Source organism: Benincasa hispida, chromosome 5 (assembly GCF_027475165.1).
Source record: "Benincasa hispida cultivar pf3 chromosome 5, pf3_genome.v1.1, whole genome shotgun sequence".
Classification (NCBI taxonomy): domain Eukaryota; kingdom Viridiplantae; phylum Streptophyta; class Magnoliopsida; order Cucurbitales; family Cucurbitaceae; genus Benincasa; species Benincasa hispida.
Genome location: NC_143482.1, coordinates 54,003,353 through 54,021,782, shown reverse-complemented (window position 1 = coordinate 54,021,782; position 18,430 = coordinate 54,003,353). Strand labels below are relative to the sequence as shown.

The 18,430-nt window shown below is 31.3% G+C and overlaps 1 protein-coding gene across 1 annotated transcript; it reads right to left on the bottom strand.

The window, feature by feature from the left end:
* Positions 1–9,959: 9,959 nt before the first annotated feature.
* LOC120078402 (putative O-methyltransferase 3) lies at positions 9,960–12,759 on the bottom strand. The gene is made up of 2 exons (XM_039032673.2): positions 11,905–12,759; positions 9,960–10,441 (listed from the first exon to the last, which is right to left on the bottom strand). The coding sequence occupies exons 1-2, from the start codon at positions 12,697–12,699 to the stop codon at positions 10,142–10,144; spliced, it is 1,095 nt and encodes a 364-aa protein (XP_038888601.1). The 5' UTR covers positions 12,700–12,759; the 3' UTR covers positions 9,960–10,141.
* Between the last annotated feature and the right edge of the window lie 5,671 nt (positions 12,760–18,430).

The window sequence follows — 18,430 nt, the reverse complement described above, 5'->3', positions numbered from 1 at the left end:
AAATATTGGATGAGGTGTAATATTTTATTTAATATTTAATATTAAATTTAATTAATTAAATGAGTTTAATTAATTATCCAATTTCAAATTCAACTTTTGAAATTATTTAAAATTAAAATTTTGATTAATTAAATTTGAATTTATTTAAATTCAAAATTACAAAATTAAAATTAAAATTAATTTTTTTGAAAATTATATTTTAATTAAATTAAACTAATCAAAATGCATAAAATTAAAATTGGTTTTAAACTTGAAAGTGGGAAAATCCAATCTTGGAGGTTTCCACTCAAATTTCCACCTCATGCCACTTCAATTTCAAATGGAAATTGAAGTGGCATCAGGCATGTTAAGTTAATTGCATGAAATTCATGTACATATTAAAGTTTTTAACTTCAATTCATTTCTTCATGCAAACTTATCAGCTCTAGGAAGTCTGCAGAAATTCTTTCATCCAAACCCTCTTCAATCTTATCAACCAGCTCAATTCAGTGTTTCCACCACACAATCCTTGCAAGAGAATAGTAGAGAAGATCTTCGGTGGTCTATTTGAAGATTGAAGCATCAATTTGTGGAATTCAACTGGAATTAAAGAGGGTTCATCAAAGGTATTATGTTCAACAAACCCTCTTGTGAAATTGTTTTTCAAAAGCATGTTTTAAACTCAAATTAAGTGTAATTAGAGTGCTTATTCATTCTGTTTTTTTCCCGTTGCATGTTAGTTTACTCTATTAATTGATATCAGAGCATGATTCAAGCACTCAATCATCGTTAATTATAGTTTACCCTACCATTTTCGGATTCTTGAGGTATGCATCAACAGGCTATTGTAAGAAAGAAAACTATTGAAGATTAATCTAATAAACCATTACTGGACTTTGCGTTCTTCCTAATCCTATGATCAGGCCCTCTGAAGGGATGGTCGCTCCAAGACGACATGCAGGCAGACCATAGGAATCTCACGGTGCAATCTAATGGAGAAGACAGTAGGATATGTTGACATGCGTCCTTCTCTTACTTATTATGAATACTTTTCCTATTCATCTTGGTATTGACCCATGCAAATACTTTTCAAAGGTGGCCGTGCCTAGGACGATACGAAATCGAGCATGGATCTCAAAATGTTAACTTTTAGGGACATGAGAGCTAAAATTTGATATATCCCATATACCAAATTTCTCCCACTAAAGTATTATACTATTTAGGGTTTTATCATACTTAGTTAAATTCCGACTAATGAATCTATATAAGTCCTTCTTAATTTGCTCAATATACAGTTTTATTGAATGTTTAAAAAATACTTGATTCCATTTATTAAACTCTTTAATAAAATAAATCACCTATTGCATGCTTATGAAATATTTGCTCAGTTCACCTTCCAGGTTGGACCCCAAGTGGAGGTGTTCCATTTTCTTCAGCTTAAATACTCTTGCCTAGACATAATGTTCCTAAGACAAAGGTCATGGACAATTATTTTATAAATTTAATTTTTTAAAGGAATTCATTTTAATCTTATTAAAACAAACTAAAATATTAACCTATTTCTAATCTCATTAGAAACACTTCCAACATAAGTCTAGGCAAATTAATTTTAAACCATTTAAAAATAATTTGGACTCATGTTTGCATGCAACTCTTGATTATAGATTTTAATCTATCCCATTAAATGTATAACACTTATATTTTAATGTTATATTAAAACCTATAATTTACCTTTAATGATGTTTATCAAATATCATAATTATATTTATCTAAGTGGTGTCATGCTCAATGCAAGGTTCATTTTCATGGAAAAAATATAACATTTATATTTATCATTCATGAAAATTAAACATACATATTTATCAATCCACCATACATTATAACATTTATAACATTGTATGATGTATGAACATGCTTAGTTAATAATACATCAAAATAATATAACACTTATATTATGATGGGCACGATAATTAAATCATGCAATTATAAATAATATAATACTTATATTAAATATGATGCATGAGAATGTATACTATAAGGTGGGATATTAAATCTACATGACATACATTGTGTAATATAAATTCATCCATTAATTTATACATAGATCAAATGCATAATAAACTGAAAAGCAAATATTTGACCATATTTTGGCACCCTAAAAAGTTAATTAAATTAATGTAACTAATTAAATTAATATAAATAAAATAAAATTACACAAAATGAGAAAATCTGCTACAAACAACCAGAGAGGAGGCTCGAATAGAGGACCGTCGGACTCCTCGCACATGGCTGTGAGTTCGGAGTGTTGCAACGGTGAGGGGCAGTGTTGTAACACTATGGATATTATCCATCTAGCTTGGCCCCTCAACGCACAACACTTCTATTGTGCGTCATGTTATCATATCGATTCGCATATTGATAACATCATGGCCACTGCATGACACCCGCATCCTTAAAATATCTTCCAAGGCTACCATTCTTGAACTCCAATTTTTGGTCCCAATATCTTTAGAAAGTGGACTCCCGATAAAATCTTGTTGCACTATAAAACAATTTGCCCATCACCTCTTCTTTGAATTTTTTTTTTTTTTTATATATCCCTCTTTCAGTGAAATATAAAAAGTCCGTGAAATGTTGTTGGGAATACAACATCAACTGCATTAGTGGTAGTTTGGTGTCAATCTGAAACAAATACAAGATTAGGCATTCCCCAATTGTAGCTTTGAAATTCGTCATAAACCACTTTCATGATTTGTCGATCTCATTGTTGACGATAGCATATGTTAAAGGGTACATCTGTTATTACCATCCATTGCAACACCAACTAACATTGTGCTTTTGTACTTACCCTTGAAATGAGTGCCATCAACAATGATCACTAGACGACAACTCTTAAACCCTCTTAAGCAAGGACCTAGTGCCATGAACATATATTTGAAATATTGAGATTCTTAAAGTTCAATCTAAAAAATGGTTCCTGGATTTTAAATCTTTAAAGCTTCACCATAAGCATGCAATAGAGCATAAGATTTCTTGGGGGTACTCCTTACAAGAGTGAAAGCAGTTTCACTTACACACTATACCTTGTTATAACTTATGTTCACACCATATTCCAACCACATATCCTTAATGATATCGCATAGGGTTTCAACACGACCAATGTCGAACTTCTCTTTAATTACCTGACAAATTACAAACGTGTTAGCTTTCCTATGGTCGTGATTAAAGACTTCGATCGATCATGTGTGGGCAGCCGTATATTATTTATCTTGAAAAGGTCACAACCATCAATTTTAACTGCACGTACTCCTCACTTACATGTTTCGTGGATACATCAGACACTATATAGTTTTTTGTTTGATTTCCTAACCCGCAGCTCAAAATTATTCTTTATGGCCAAAATTGAAAACCTCATTTTCATATAGTTCTTGCAAAAGAAGATTTGGCCTGCCTTAAGATCTAATCCAGATGAAGACTGCAGTTGCATGATCAAGTCTCTATTTCTCATAGTAATCACAAATGGTTGAACATCAGGAGAACAACTCTCATCTACTGCCTCAGTCTTCCGATGCATGTTACCAATAAAATGACCAAAGTCATTATGGAGAATGGAGTAAGGACAAAACCACCACCTTCAGTAGAGGGAGTCTTATTTACAACATTCTCATTCACAACGTTCTCATTCACAATATTCTCATTCACAACATTCTGATTCACAACATTCTTATTACAATCCCTCTTTCGCCCCAAATTATTCCAAACAATATCATTTACAACATTTTCGCAACTGGTGTCATTCCTAAAGTCTTTCATGGTCCAATAAGTCTCATTCACAAAATTCTCATTATGGTCCCTCTTTTGGCCATGAGTTTACAACGCTCATGGATGCATGTTGTCGTCTCCCATAGACACCATCGATGGAAAAGTATTTGGTTAGTTATTGATAGCTTGTAAAAATAAAAGCTATTGTAGTTATTTACTTAGAATTGTGAGAGTTGATGAGCAGAATATATGTTGATAATACTAAGGATTCATGTGAAAAAATGAGCTTGCGTCGATTAGCACTGAAAATCTCCGCTAACCCTATATCATGCGTTATTCTGCATCAAAATGTATATTTTGTAGCTATTGTAGGAATCGATCGCATACATTAATCTTCATGAAGACTAATTCATCGATTGGAATGTTGCAACTACAAAGTGGTAACCGTGATAGAAGGTCGATCGCAAGGTGGGTGGAATGCGTTGATACTTCAGAAGAAACAATCATGAACACATACCTTGGGAGTATAAAAAAGATAAGATGATGTTGACATTTCACCTACCACGTCAGAAGTGACAGTGATTCAGAGTGGGATTACCAATGCTGTCAGGCGTTTCAGCTCTATAAATATAGCCTGTCTATGAGCTTAGTGCAAGGCTATCACAATGTTTGTTTATGAGCTGAGTAGCTATAACCAACTGTCCGAGAGTATAAGTGGTGGAATTCACTAACTAATGTAAATAGTGTTCCTAGAGATAAGAATAATCTTATGCTCAATGCAATCATGCGTTATAGAGATATAAGCATGTGACTGACCACGAGAGGTGTGCGATGTGTTAGTATAGCGAGCTGGGATTATCCTTGCATCCAAACTTAATGACTTGGTGAAATTTATCCCCTCCATAATTCTATTTCTCCATGCATCTTATTATGTGTTAACATCTGCCGCATCTCTACCAATTCTCATAGTCAAACATCCATTGTTCAATCTATTTAGCTAGGAGTAGAAGTACCGCATAGTCCATTAGCTTCTTTGTTTTTATTTTTATTCATCGCCTCAAATGCATTAATTCACAAACATCATTTAGTTACAAGTCCCTGTGTTCGACATCAGATGATTTCGAGAAACTTGCATTCTCGTTATACTTGACGAAAAGCCAAGAAAACTTGTGACAAGAATGCATGGTCATCGCATACACGATTAGCGCATAACGCATATTGCATATTCTTCAATTTAACGTATGGCCACCAATGCATAGAAATCAACGCATATCAAGAGAACACATTTTCCTCTCACCAGTTATGAATATCACCCACATACATTGATTCACATTCTGCCTCTATGTCATTGAATTATGTCGCTTGATGGATTTTCTCAACACTTAGGAATATCGGTGATCTATTACAATCCAACTCCAAAAGCATAAATTTAATATCATGGTCGTTCATAAAAAATACAAGACATTCACAATCTAATTTATATTTCACCCCCATTATCAAGTTGAACTCTAAAAAATTAATTTCCATAACGTCAAACAATCATTCTCTCAATTAACTATACTTCATGTCATTGGCACTAGGATACCCTTAAAACATCCTCCATTATAACATGGTTCCTTCTCATCCTATGACCTACCATGTCAAACAAATAACTGCTTCTTGTCCATCATTGAATAATACACAAACGAGTAAGATTAAAATTTTGATTCTGTTAAACTCTCGTTAAGAACTCTTGTTCCTTTCTCTTATTTCTTCCTCTTGTTAACTATCACTCTCATTCATTTTTCTCATTTATATATCTGATGCAATATTTCGTTCCTCACATTGGACTAACTTCATTCTCATTTCTTCCTTCCGACTATCTATAGCAGCATAATACCAACTCACAAATAAACCGTTTATATCACGACTCGTACGATTTGTGTAAATGAGAAATAACACAGTGTATGTTTATACTTACTTAGATTGTGAAATAGCTTGTATGTGTTGATTCAACAACATTTAGAACGTTACAAATTTGTATTTTTGGGAAACCTTGCAGCTAAATGTTATTTTTACGTTTTGTTATCTTAATGGGACTTAGCGTGCACAACACTTTTCATTAAATTGATTTGAAAGAATTGTGGGTTTTTTGGAGTATTGAAAAATTCATACAACGGCTATTAATTACATGAAAATTGGCAGAAAATTGATATCTGGTAAATAATGAGATGCAGAAACGAGAGTAAAAAAGATGAAGTGAGAGGAATGAAGGAGTCAGACTGAAAATTGAGATTTAAAACGTTCAATTTCTATCTAAAGAAGAACGAGAGGAAGGCACGAAAGGAAGAAGTCTAAAACAAGAGGAATGAACGAGAGGAATGAGTACAAAATGAGATGAACAAGCGAGAATCTGTGATGTGTCCGTGACATCAAGCATTTTGGGGACTAAATGGAGATTTCATACATGCCGACTTCATCATAAGGACAAAATTAGAGTGCTTTTGAAAGATGCCATATTTTGAGGTCCACTTGAATTTCATGAAGTTTTTTGTTAGTAGCTGGTAATGAATTGGTGGACCAAATATTGAGTTGGTAATTTTTATTAACCCAATCCAGCTTATGTTGGTGAACCAAATATACCCCTTAGGGGGTGTTTGACTCACCAACATAAGTTGAGTTGAGTTGGTATAATATACCAACTCATTGTTTGGCCCACCAACTTTAAATGTTATTGGAGTTGAGTTGGTATATTTTATCAACTCTCCCTTATTCCTATGTTTTCAATGGCTCCACCCATTGGCGACTGTCACACTCCGAGAACTAACTCTGGGCTTCAACAACCACCTCCGATGAAAACTTCGATGACTAACTCCAAGCTTCGATAACTATCTCCGATGACAATTCCAATGACGAAAATCCAGACTCCGACAACCACTCCGATGACAACTTCGACGACCAACTCCGAGCTCCGACAACCTTCCCTCTACCAAGTTTGACAACCAATTCTAGGCTCTAACAACCACCTCCGTAACCCAACTCCGACGTCCACCTTCGCACTACAACCTCCGATGACCAGTTGGCTCCGACAACAAACTCCAATGACCAACTCTGACAACCACCTTCGTAGGTTCTGACAACCACCTTCATAGGTTTCGACAACCACGTTCGACTATAAATTCCAATGAAAATCACCTTTGATGATCGCCATTAAGCGAGCAACTCCGGTGGCTAACTCAAGGCTTCGTTAGCCATGTTAGACGACAAACTCCAATAGCCAACTCTAATACCACCTTCATGTGACTAACTTTGAACTCCGATAGTCTCCTCTGACTACAATCTCCAGCGAAAATCTTACTCGATGATCAACTTCAACGATCACTTTCGGCCGACTAACTCCAAGATTCGAAAACCACCTCCGATGACAAATTTTGACAACCAACTCCAATACACTTTCATGTGACCAACTTCAGGCTCCAACAATCACCTCTGACTACAAACTCCAACAATAATCATCTTCGATAATCAACTTCGACAACCACTTCCAACTACTATAAGACTGATGACTATTAAAGTATATCATATGATTGTTGATTATATAAAAAAAAATTATTTTGTCTACACTAAGTGCAATATTTATACGTAATGAATTCACATATCAAACAAGTGTGAAGAATATTTAGATGAAAAGTATGTATGTAGTTGAAAAATATGTAACATATCACAAAAAAAAATCATAAAATGAAAAAAAATTTCTGGAACATTTTTCAATAAGAATTAGTGAAAAATAGATATTTGTTCTCTGATGATCCTCCAAATTTAGAGGAAATGAAGTGAAACTGTTGAAGAAATATGGTGACATCCCATTAGTTATTACGATGATGGGGGATATTTAATTAAAAAAATCATGATATAGTAAAAATATAGAGCAACAATGGGAAGAAGAAGAAAAAGAAGAAGAAAAAGAAGATGATGATAATGAAATTCATAGAGAAAAATTAGCTAGGATCAAAAGTTTTGGTTTCACTTTAGTTTCTCATTTTATTTAACCATATTTCTAGAAGAAATGTAATGGGTTAATTGTTGTTCATAGCCCAAAAACGAAAGAAAGAAAGAAAAAATTTTAAAGTTAAAACAAAAAAAATTGTAATCCATATTTTATTCATTCAAAGATGGGTAGAATTATTGAATAAAAAAGTTTAAAAAAAAATCAGTAATCATTAAAGCATATTATTTAGAGTTCAAAAAACTGCATCAGATACCCAGACATATGAACTTAACTCTGCACCCAAACACAGACATACGAACTTAAGCCAAGTAACTCTGCACCCTAAACACAGACATATGAACTCCACAGATTTATGAACTCCACAGATATATAAACTTTAGACATCCTATCTCAACTCAACATCCAAAATAACCCCTTAAGAATCTTAGAACTTAATGGAAGCACCAAGAGATTTTCAAATTTAAATGTTTTAGTCAAGTTGTTTGTTAGTAGTTGATAATGTGTTAAATAGTCAAACATAAAATTTTGATTTTATTTTGGTTGTTATGAAGAAAGTAGGAATTAGAAAAATAGTAAAAAGATGGAAGTATCTACCTGGAAACAAAAAATTAAAAAAAAAAAAAGAGAGAGAGAGAGAGAATGCCTAAATTGGTTCTTGTTGAAGTCAAGAAAACTTCAACCACATTAATCATTATACTAACGATAATAGTATTTTTTTTACTTTTTTTTATTTTAGAGTTATTTTACAACAATGTATTAACGATTTTGTTCATTTACCAATGATGAAGGCATTTTTTAACTATTCTTTTATTATTATGTAAGGATGCTTTTCAAACTTTTGAAAGTGTAGGAGTATTTTTGAAACAAAACATTACTGTTTTCATTCAAAACTAACAATAAAGATATCTTTTAACTCTTTTTCAAAGTTGAAAGAGATTTTTGAAACATTTCAAAGTTCTAAGAGTATTTTTTGACATAGAGTATAAATATCTAAGAACATTTTCTTTTTTTATACTTTAACCTTAACTTTACAAACTTGTTTTGCAAGTTGCTTTCATATTTCTATGAACTGTTTTGTTAATGACTTTTGAACTCTAGTCTTTTGGGATGCTTATTTATGAATGATGGGTTGGGGCCACGGCGGTAGATACAATCTGGTATGCCTAGTTGAATTTGCACATTTGAGAACCATAGGTTTGATGAAGGTGAAGATTTGGTTCCATATGTGAGTTTGAACTTGGAGGAGACTCTTCCCACCAATTATTTTAAATTTTTCTACCAAAATATTTTCAAATATAATTGATAATAGATATTTATAGACTTCTATTCGTGTCTATCAGATTCTATCATTGATAGTTCTAAAATTTTGTTATATTTTGTAAATATTTTTAATAGTTTTACCATTTGAAATAATTTCTTCTTTAAATATATTTAAAATTGTCAGGTCAATACTTTGTTGTCTAATTAAACAAACTAAAAGCATCGTTATCGTTGTTTTATCAAATTGTTTTTTTATTTAAAAAAGTTTAAAATAAAGATATAATCTCATAATTATTTACGTCATATGCAAAAATAGGGTAAAAATAGTTTATTTTTATTTTTATATAAAAGAAAAATTAAAAAAAAAATCATCCAAATCAAAATGAGTATAACTCAACTAGCATACAAGCATGTTAGTAATGATGAGGTTTATTATTTAAATCTCTCCATTTCTATTATACTAAAAAAAATCATCAAAATTTATTTTGATTTTTTAAAACAAAAAACAAAAACATAATTACCTAACACGTTTAATTTTCAGTACTTCTTAGAATACAGAATGGAACAAGTTGCGGGTTCAGGCCTTGGTAGGAGTAGTTTTTCTTCTTCTTCTTCTTTTAACATGATTTTGGTTTTTTTTCCTAAGAAAGTGAAAACAATAAAGTAGTAACCAAAACAGAAAATTTTAAATTTAAATTTAAAATAAATAATTATCAAACGAGATGGATAAGCATTCAAAAAAGAATCCATTATCAAATGTCAAGTACATAATTAATATTTTGTCACATTATCTAAATTTGATAGGACATAAATTATAAAATTTGACATATCTTCTATCCTTTCATTGCAAAGGCAAGTAAGAACGATTTTTTATTTTCACATTATATGGAGAGAGAATTTAAACATCTACTCATTTTGATTATGAATATATGCCTTAAGTAATTTGCTTCATTCTTATACGTAACTCGCATATTTAAACTATCATCTTATTTCCTTAGATAAAAAGTAAATTAAAAAGCACCCTCTTGGAACATGTTTCAAGTTTTCAAAATACAACAATTCCCAAATAACTATAGCTCTAAAATAGCTCTTATTTTACCACAATAATCCATATGTCTAAACTTAAAAGTTATATGCAATTAAAGAGATTTGTTAAGGATAAATTTCAATAAGAGACCTTAAACCAAGAATTGGAAGTATCTTGTAGGCACTAAATCCAGCTTGTTTAATAAGATGAGCCCATTCTTTTTCATCTCTCTCTTTTCCACCAACCATTAGCATCACCATCATGTCAAAGAACAGTTGAGTTTCAATGGAATCATCTGTTTTGTTATTGCCCACCACCATATCAATTACCATCACTTTTCCTTTCTTCTCATTTCCCTTGATTGCTTCTTTGCATTTCTTCAGAATCTTCACACATTCTTCATCACTCCAGTCATGTAGTACCCACTAATTTTTGTATCCATATGTGTAAATATATCATAATTCACATTAGACTTTATAAGATATAGATTAAAATGAATTCTGTGTCATATATTAAATTGTTTTAAAGTGCCATTAACATCTATTCTCTAAATTTTAATTTGTAACTAATTAATTATTGAACTTTAATACACTAATGTTTTAAGAATTAATCAACTGCAAAGCAAATTAGTAATGTTTGGTAGATCTTAAATTAAAACTTCAAAAAGTTAGTAGATAAAATAGAACTTTTAGGCCTCGTTTCATAACCATTTTAGGGGATGTTTTGGGTAAGGAGTGGAATAGTGAGCATGAAAAAGTTATGAAGTCTAAGGAATTATAAACTCCTGGGATCTACAGTGTAAGAAGTTGATAAGATATAAAATTGATACTTTTAGTTGTGAGATCCCTCAACTCCTTGTGCCAAACAAGAAGCGGAGTTCACAAACTCCTACTTCTCTACTTCTATTTCCAACTCCTTGGGATTAACACACTGTTGGTTTTTTTTTTTTTTTTTTTTGAAAATTAAGTCTATAAAAACTACTTCCATCTTCAAATTTCTTCATTACTATCTATTTTTTACCAATGATTTAAAAAAATCAAGCCAAATTTTGAAAACCAGAAAAAGTAGCTTTCCAAAAATTGTTTTTGTTTTTGGAATTTGGTGAAGAATTCAATCATTCTACTTAAAAAAAGATGCAAATCACTATAAGAACTAGAGAGGAAATAAACTTAATTTTTAAAATAAAAAAACGAAAAACGAAATGATTACCAAACGAGAGCTTAAGAAATTGGTTAGAAGAAACCATTAGTCAACTTCACCAGCTAGGTTTAATAGATCATAGAAAATAAGTGAAAACGCCATTTTCTTTAATTAAATTTATAATCCAGTTTACTAAGCAGTAAGAACAATTAATTAAAATTATCTAATAATCTCTTTGACCTTAAAAATAAATATCAAACGTAACTTTACTACGATACTCTCAACTTTATAATAATTTGGGACCTATTTTGATTGACTTGAAAAAAAAATATTTTTCATAAATTTCATTTTTATTTAAATACTTTTGATAAAAATTTATTAAAATACACTTGAAAACTATTTTAAATGGTTGTCAAACACTTCAATTTCTTTTAAAATGATTTATTTTTAAATTAAATATTTGAAAATACATTAAAAAAATACCCTTAATTTCTATGGTAGAAAATATCAACTAAATTAAGTGTCATTTTATTTTCATTTAATGATTTATTCTCTCCAATTTGTATATTTATCTTCAAATTAAAAAATCCTTATAAACAAAAAATTTTATAGACTAAATTATTACTTCGTCAAAAGTGTTTAAAAATCAAAACTTTTTGAACCTATATAATCTCTTTTACTTCGAAACCTTCGTAAATAAACCACATACATTCACAACCATAACCAAAGAAAAAGATTTAGTTTTTACCTTCAATAGAAGTGCATCAGCAGGAGGAATAGCCCCAAACATGTCCCCTCCAACAAATTTCAAGTTCCCTTCCCCTTTCAAATCAGCCACAACCTGTGGAAGATCAAACACAGTACATTCAATTTGTGGAAAAGCTTGAGCAATCCCTCTGGTCACATTTCCAGTCCCACCTCCAACATCAACCAAAGACTCAACTCCATCAAACACACCTTTACATTTCTCCAACAAAACACGAACCACAAACTTCGCATCGCTTGCCATGGATGCATCGAAAATCGCACCACCCTCCGTCGACTTAATCCTCCCCATATACTCCCAAAACGACACGCCGTGAGAGCTTCCGAATGGCGATGACGTTCGATCCTCGCTCTGCAACCAACTCGGGAGGGAGCTCCACGAATCGAAGACAGGTGGTTGGAGAGTAGAAAACAAGAAAGGAGCTAGAGTCAAAGGGTTGGTTTTAACGAGAAGACGAGATGAATTGGTCAACACATATCCATGATTTTCTCCTTCTTGATCACCATCTTGTTCACTTAATTTTTGTGTTAGAAAGAAGCCAGAGTGAACTAATACGCGCATTAAGCGATATATGTAAGGGGTCTTTTCGGGGTTGAGTTGGAGGGCGGAAACAAGTTGAGATAGGGGCATAGGTTTGGGGCCATGGCTATGGATGATGTCTGGTATGCCTAATTCAACTGCACATTTGAGAGCCATGGATTTGGTGAAGATGAAGATTTGATTCCATACATGAGATTGAGCTTCAAGGAGATCATTCCCATCAAGAACTTCTTCCATATTTAATTTTCTCTACTCTACAAAATTTTTTTAACTGATCTTGCCAAGTTTTTTGGGATTGGATTAAGATTAGGATAATATAGCAAATAATCTTTGGTCAACTTGAATTTGTTAAATTATGAAAAGAACGTTTTTGTTTTTGTTTTATTTTTTTTAATTAGTTTCTATACCTTATTCACATTGTCTACTTCAATTTTAAATTCCCAATACTAGATCTATTTTAATCAATGCATACTTATAGCTTAGATCTATTTTAATCAATGCATACTTATAGCTTAGATCTATTTTAATCAATGCATGACAGTAGTTTTTGTTTTTATTTATTTATTTATTTTTATTTTAAATGATCTCATTGGATCTTTTATTTAAATATTGAAGATTGGAAAAGATATTAGTCAAATATTGTAGGTTAAAAAGTATTTGGAGATTTGTGGTAGTTTTAAGATTCTGGGATGGAAAAAAAGGGAAAATTGAGGGTTGAACCTTTAACCTTTTTGAAAATTATTCACAGGTCGAGGGTTCAAAACTGACCTAAATAGGTCGAGATTTTGACCCTCGACAAATAGTCCTACCATCTTGTCACTTCCCTTCCTTGTTCTGCATGCTTGGGCGCCTGACCTTGACCGAATTTAAAGATGCTCACCTACTTCATCTTCTTTTTAAATTCGTGGGTTGAGTTTTGAACACTCGACCTACGACTATTTAACCCCCCACTAATTTTTAGAAAATCTTCATCCATCTCCACCTATTTCCCTTAATTCGCTCTCTCTTCTTCTGCCTTACTCTCTTCATCCATTATCACAACTGCCTTACTTCGTTCTCTCTTCTTTTGCCTTACTCTCTTCTTATTTCTTAATTCTCTTCTTCTCTTTTGTGTTGATCCTTTCTGTCTACACTTTACTCTTAAACTATACAGGTTTATTGTTTTATTTTAGATTTTTTTTTTCTAGAATAATTATAAATTTTGTTTCTATTCTTATATTATTATTTTTTCAATAGTTTTTATTGTTGTTCAAGAAACAAGATTCAAGAAAAAGCTATATGTTCGATCAACTAAACTGCTGTTTTTTTAATTAAAATTTAAGTTATAAGTTCTAATATTGTTTTATTTTTTTCTATTTGTTGTTGCAAGACAACAAATAACAAAAAAAAAAAAAAAAAGTGAACGTTGTCCCTTTGAAGAATAAAAAAGACCTACTATTAAATTTATGAGTTTAGCTTTTATTTATTACTTTTTTTTTTAATATTTTTTATTCTAAATATATAATTTTTAGATCTACATGTTTATCTTTTATTTATTACTAGTTTTTTTTTAAAATTTATTTTAGATCTACATGTTGATGTTAATCTACATATTAATATTTTAGATCTACAATGTTAGTATCAATTGAAGTTTTTTTAGTAGTATGAATTCATTAATATTGATATAATAATAGTTAATAGTTTTTTTTATTACTTATATTATATTAGATCTACAATACTAATGTTTTCTTTTGCATTTTGAATATATAAGCAATTATTGTTGTTTTTGAAGAAATTACATCTACAATATTATGATTTTTAGGGTTTATTGTTGTCTTTCAAAACATTAGATTTTAGGCATTATATTTTGTTCGTACAATATTCTTTTTATAATTATAGTTTTCTTTATATATTTTTTTTATATGATATTATATTTTTTAGTATTGTTTTTTACTTAAAAACTTTAGTATTTTGTTTGTTTTTCATTAAAAAAATTTACTAATTTAATGAGTTTTTATATTTTTTTTTTTATACTATTTGATATTTTTTTTATTAATAGTTTGCTTAGAGTTTTTAGTTTAATACAAAAGTTTCGTTTATAGTTTAGTACAAAATTATTGTCAATTTTTTAATATATTCCTTATGATATTTGATTTTTTAGTACTAAATTTGAAAAATAATTTTAAAAAGTTTAGTAATTTTTTCGGTAGTTTTTTAATAAGGAAATTTAGTTTATAGTTTAAAAATTATTAATTTGTTATTTAAAGTTATTCTATCATTCAAAGTTTAGTATTAATTTGAAGTTTAAAGTTTTTTTATTATAAATGTTTTTTATTCAATTCTTTTAGTTCTTAATAAGTTTCATGTTCAAACTAAGTTCATTTTTAAATTTTTTTTAGTATTTATTTAATTATATTTTAATAGATTTTATTTAAATATTTTTGTTTTTTATTTTTATTTAAGTTTGATAATTAGTAATGTATTGTTGCATTAATATATGATTGATGGTGTTGATGAAGTTGAGTATGACCAACCACCATGTGCGGGTTTAGCATAAATGTGAACAATGGACTTGTTTTTGAACAATTCATTGAAATTGTAGGGATGCCACTTGGTGTAGATATGAGAGCTAATCAATTAAGAATAATATATAGATATTGTAATCTAAATTATCAAGAACGGTAAGGTTTATGTCATTCCCTATTCCTGATGAACAAGCAATAAAGTCGATGTTCTCAATCGTGATATCACTCCCAAATTTAGTGGATTTATATGTTAATGTGAGTCGGGTAGGGTTGGATATAAACTTGAATACACTATTTAGTTAGTTTGAAGATTCTGATCTGGAATCGGTTGCATTACCATGTGATGATTGAGATATGGTGACTAACAATCAGTATAGAGATTTTAGAACAAAAACGGACAATGAATTTGAAGAGTTTGATTTTGATGGTTGTGAACATGAGTTACCTTTAAATACATTCAACGATTTGGATATGAATGTAATAGATAGTATTCGAGAATACGATCCAATTGTAGCCTTTGTGGATGTTGACAGTACCCAATTGTACAAGAGGGTGATTTGTCAAGACAAAGAAATGTTACAACACGTGGTTAAATGTTTTGCTATTAAGTGTCATGCACCATATGAGGTTGTAGAATCGACACCGACGATTTGAGCAATTCAGTGTAAGAAGTGAGAAGAAGGATGCAAATGGAGACTTCGTGCAACAAAGAAAAAGTCGCATGGCTTTTTTGAGATCACTAAGTATGTTGACCAATATACATGTTTTTACTCAGAACTTAGTCAAAGTCATGTGTAGTTAGATTCATTGATGATTGCACTAGAGTTTTGTGATGTCGTAAGAGAAAAATAATCTATCAGCATGGCACAACAACAGATCGACATAAAATCAAAATTTGTATATCATGTTCCTTACCATAGTGTGTGAGAGGGCAAAAGAAAGGCGTTGGCTAAAGTGTTTGGTGACTAGGACGAGTCATACAAATTGTTACCCAGGTGGCTGTATAAGGTTAAACAGACCAATCCCGAAACATGTGTGGAGTGGAGAGTGAAAGAAACGTCAACTGAATGCCATGTTATCCTAACTTCTGTATTTTGGACATTTGGTCCTCGTATAGAAGCTTTTAATAAATGTCAGTCGATGATTCAGATAGACAATACCCACTTGTATGGAAAATATCGAGGAAAGTTAATGATTGCTATATTTGTTTATTGAAACGGACATCTTCTTCCACTTGCATTCGCCGTTACAGATGAGGAGTTTGCAGACTCATGGGGATGGTTCATGAAACACTTGAGAGAAATTGTAACACTCAAAGTGGTGTGTTTAATTTCAGATCAACACGTCGGATTCATCGCAACAGTGAACAATCCAACAAATGGTTGGACGAGACTAAAATGTCACCATCACTTACGACATATCGTTGGCAACTTCAATAAAAGGTACAAATTTAACACATTAAAAAATTATGTTTATCGTGTCAGGTGTCAATTTCAAATTTCAAAAGTTTAATAGTCATTGAGGACATCAAATGAATAAATCGAAGTTGTCTGAGTTTTTTTTTTACAGTATTGGTATAGAACAATTGACTCAAGCACGATGGAGGGTTCATATACGGGTGGATGACGACAAATCTATGAGAGTGCATAAATAGCATCTTCAAAGGAGCTCGAATGTTGCCGATAAATGCTCTTGCTCAAATAATATTCTTCAAGTGCGCAAATTATTTCAAAAAAAAAACAAAACAGAGAAGAAATAAGAGCTGCTTTGGAGCATCAAGATAAATACACCCGGTAACAATGGCCTACAATATTTAGTAAACATGAAGTATAGTCATATGATCAATACGAAGGTGTGTTTCATGTGAAAATTGAACGTCACATTCTCAATGCTAAAGGATAAAATGTTCAAATATTGAGGCTAAACGGGTCCGAGCAGTACTGTTCATATAACAAATGGCAAGCATTCGGAATTCCATTTCGCATTTTATGGCACTCACATGAACTACGAAAATTTTATTGAGGACAACTATAAACTGTCAACGTATGCTGCATGTTATTCTCCTCAATTTGAACCTATACCGCATAAAGATTAATGGATCATGCACCCTGATATGTCCATCTTACATGTTGACCCATCCTTTTTAAGGAAACCTAATAGACTAAAGAGTTCACGATACCATAACAACATGAATTGGACAGAACCAAACACTCCTCTACGATATGGGTTTTATAATCAGTTAGGTCATAATCGAAGAAAGTGTCCTTCGCTATTAAAATAGCTGTAGATAGTTAGGGATTTTTATTTTTAATATGTTTATTTTGTAAATAATAATTTTATTATATAGTTAATTTTTTTATTATAATTTATTATATTGTACATTATTTTTTTAAAATTAAGTTGTACATTATTTACTTCGAAATAAATAAATTTTTTCTTTTAGATCATGGTTTTAAATCCAAGACCTATTGATCTCGATGTTATGTACAACCAATTGATTCATCGATCATCAGTTATATGGCAAGATCGTACAACTGGCAAAATATCTTGCACACGTTGAGAAGCAGTTGTTTAGCTCACTATCCCACTCTACCCTTCAATACTACCGTTACTTTGTATGTCTAGATTTTTTGGAGTTGCCAGATTGGAATTCATTCAGCTAGATTGACATCTCATCACAACATTGGTCGAGAGATGGAGGCCTAAAATGCATACATTTCATATGTCCATTGGAACTATCACTTTAAGACATAGAAGTGTTGTTTGGGTTATCTGTTGACGGTGAGCTTGTCTCTTGAGTGATATATGATGACTGGTTAAAAATTTGTCAACTCTACCTCGATGTGACTCCACCTATCGATAAAATTAAGGATCGAGCCTAAGTCTGATATGGTTAGGGACACAATTCCATGAGCTCGCTGATGATATAGACGAGGAAATCGTTATGAGATATACGCGAGCATATATACTACAAATGGTGGGTGGAAGTTTATTTTCTGACAAATCAAGTCATTTTGTTCACTTGATGTTCCTACTACTGTTAGCTAACCTCTATGATGCTCGACGATATTTTTGGGGTTGAGCATATCTGACATGGTTGTATAGACAATTGTGCAAAGAAACAAAACCTAAAGTTCGCGACATTGCTGGGCCTTTGATACTTTTGCAGCTATGGGCTTGAGAACGATTTCCAACAATGGCTCCACATCTCCAACATGTAAATGACGCTTAGTTAGCTGGACGAGCCTACGATTCTTGGTATGTTATTTTAATTCAATTTAATTTTTATATTACTGATCTAGTTAATTTAGAAGCTAAATAATTAATTTAAAAATTTAGGTGGAGAGACAAATTTTATGTAACTAGGACATCCACACATGTAATCAGCCAGTATAGATACATGTTTGATCTGCTTCAACCTGATCATGTACATCAATACTGAACCAAATTGATTTTTTTTTATA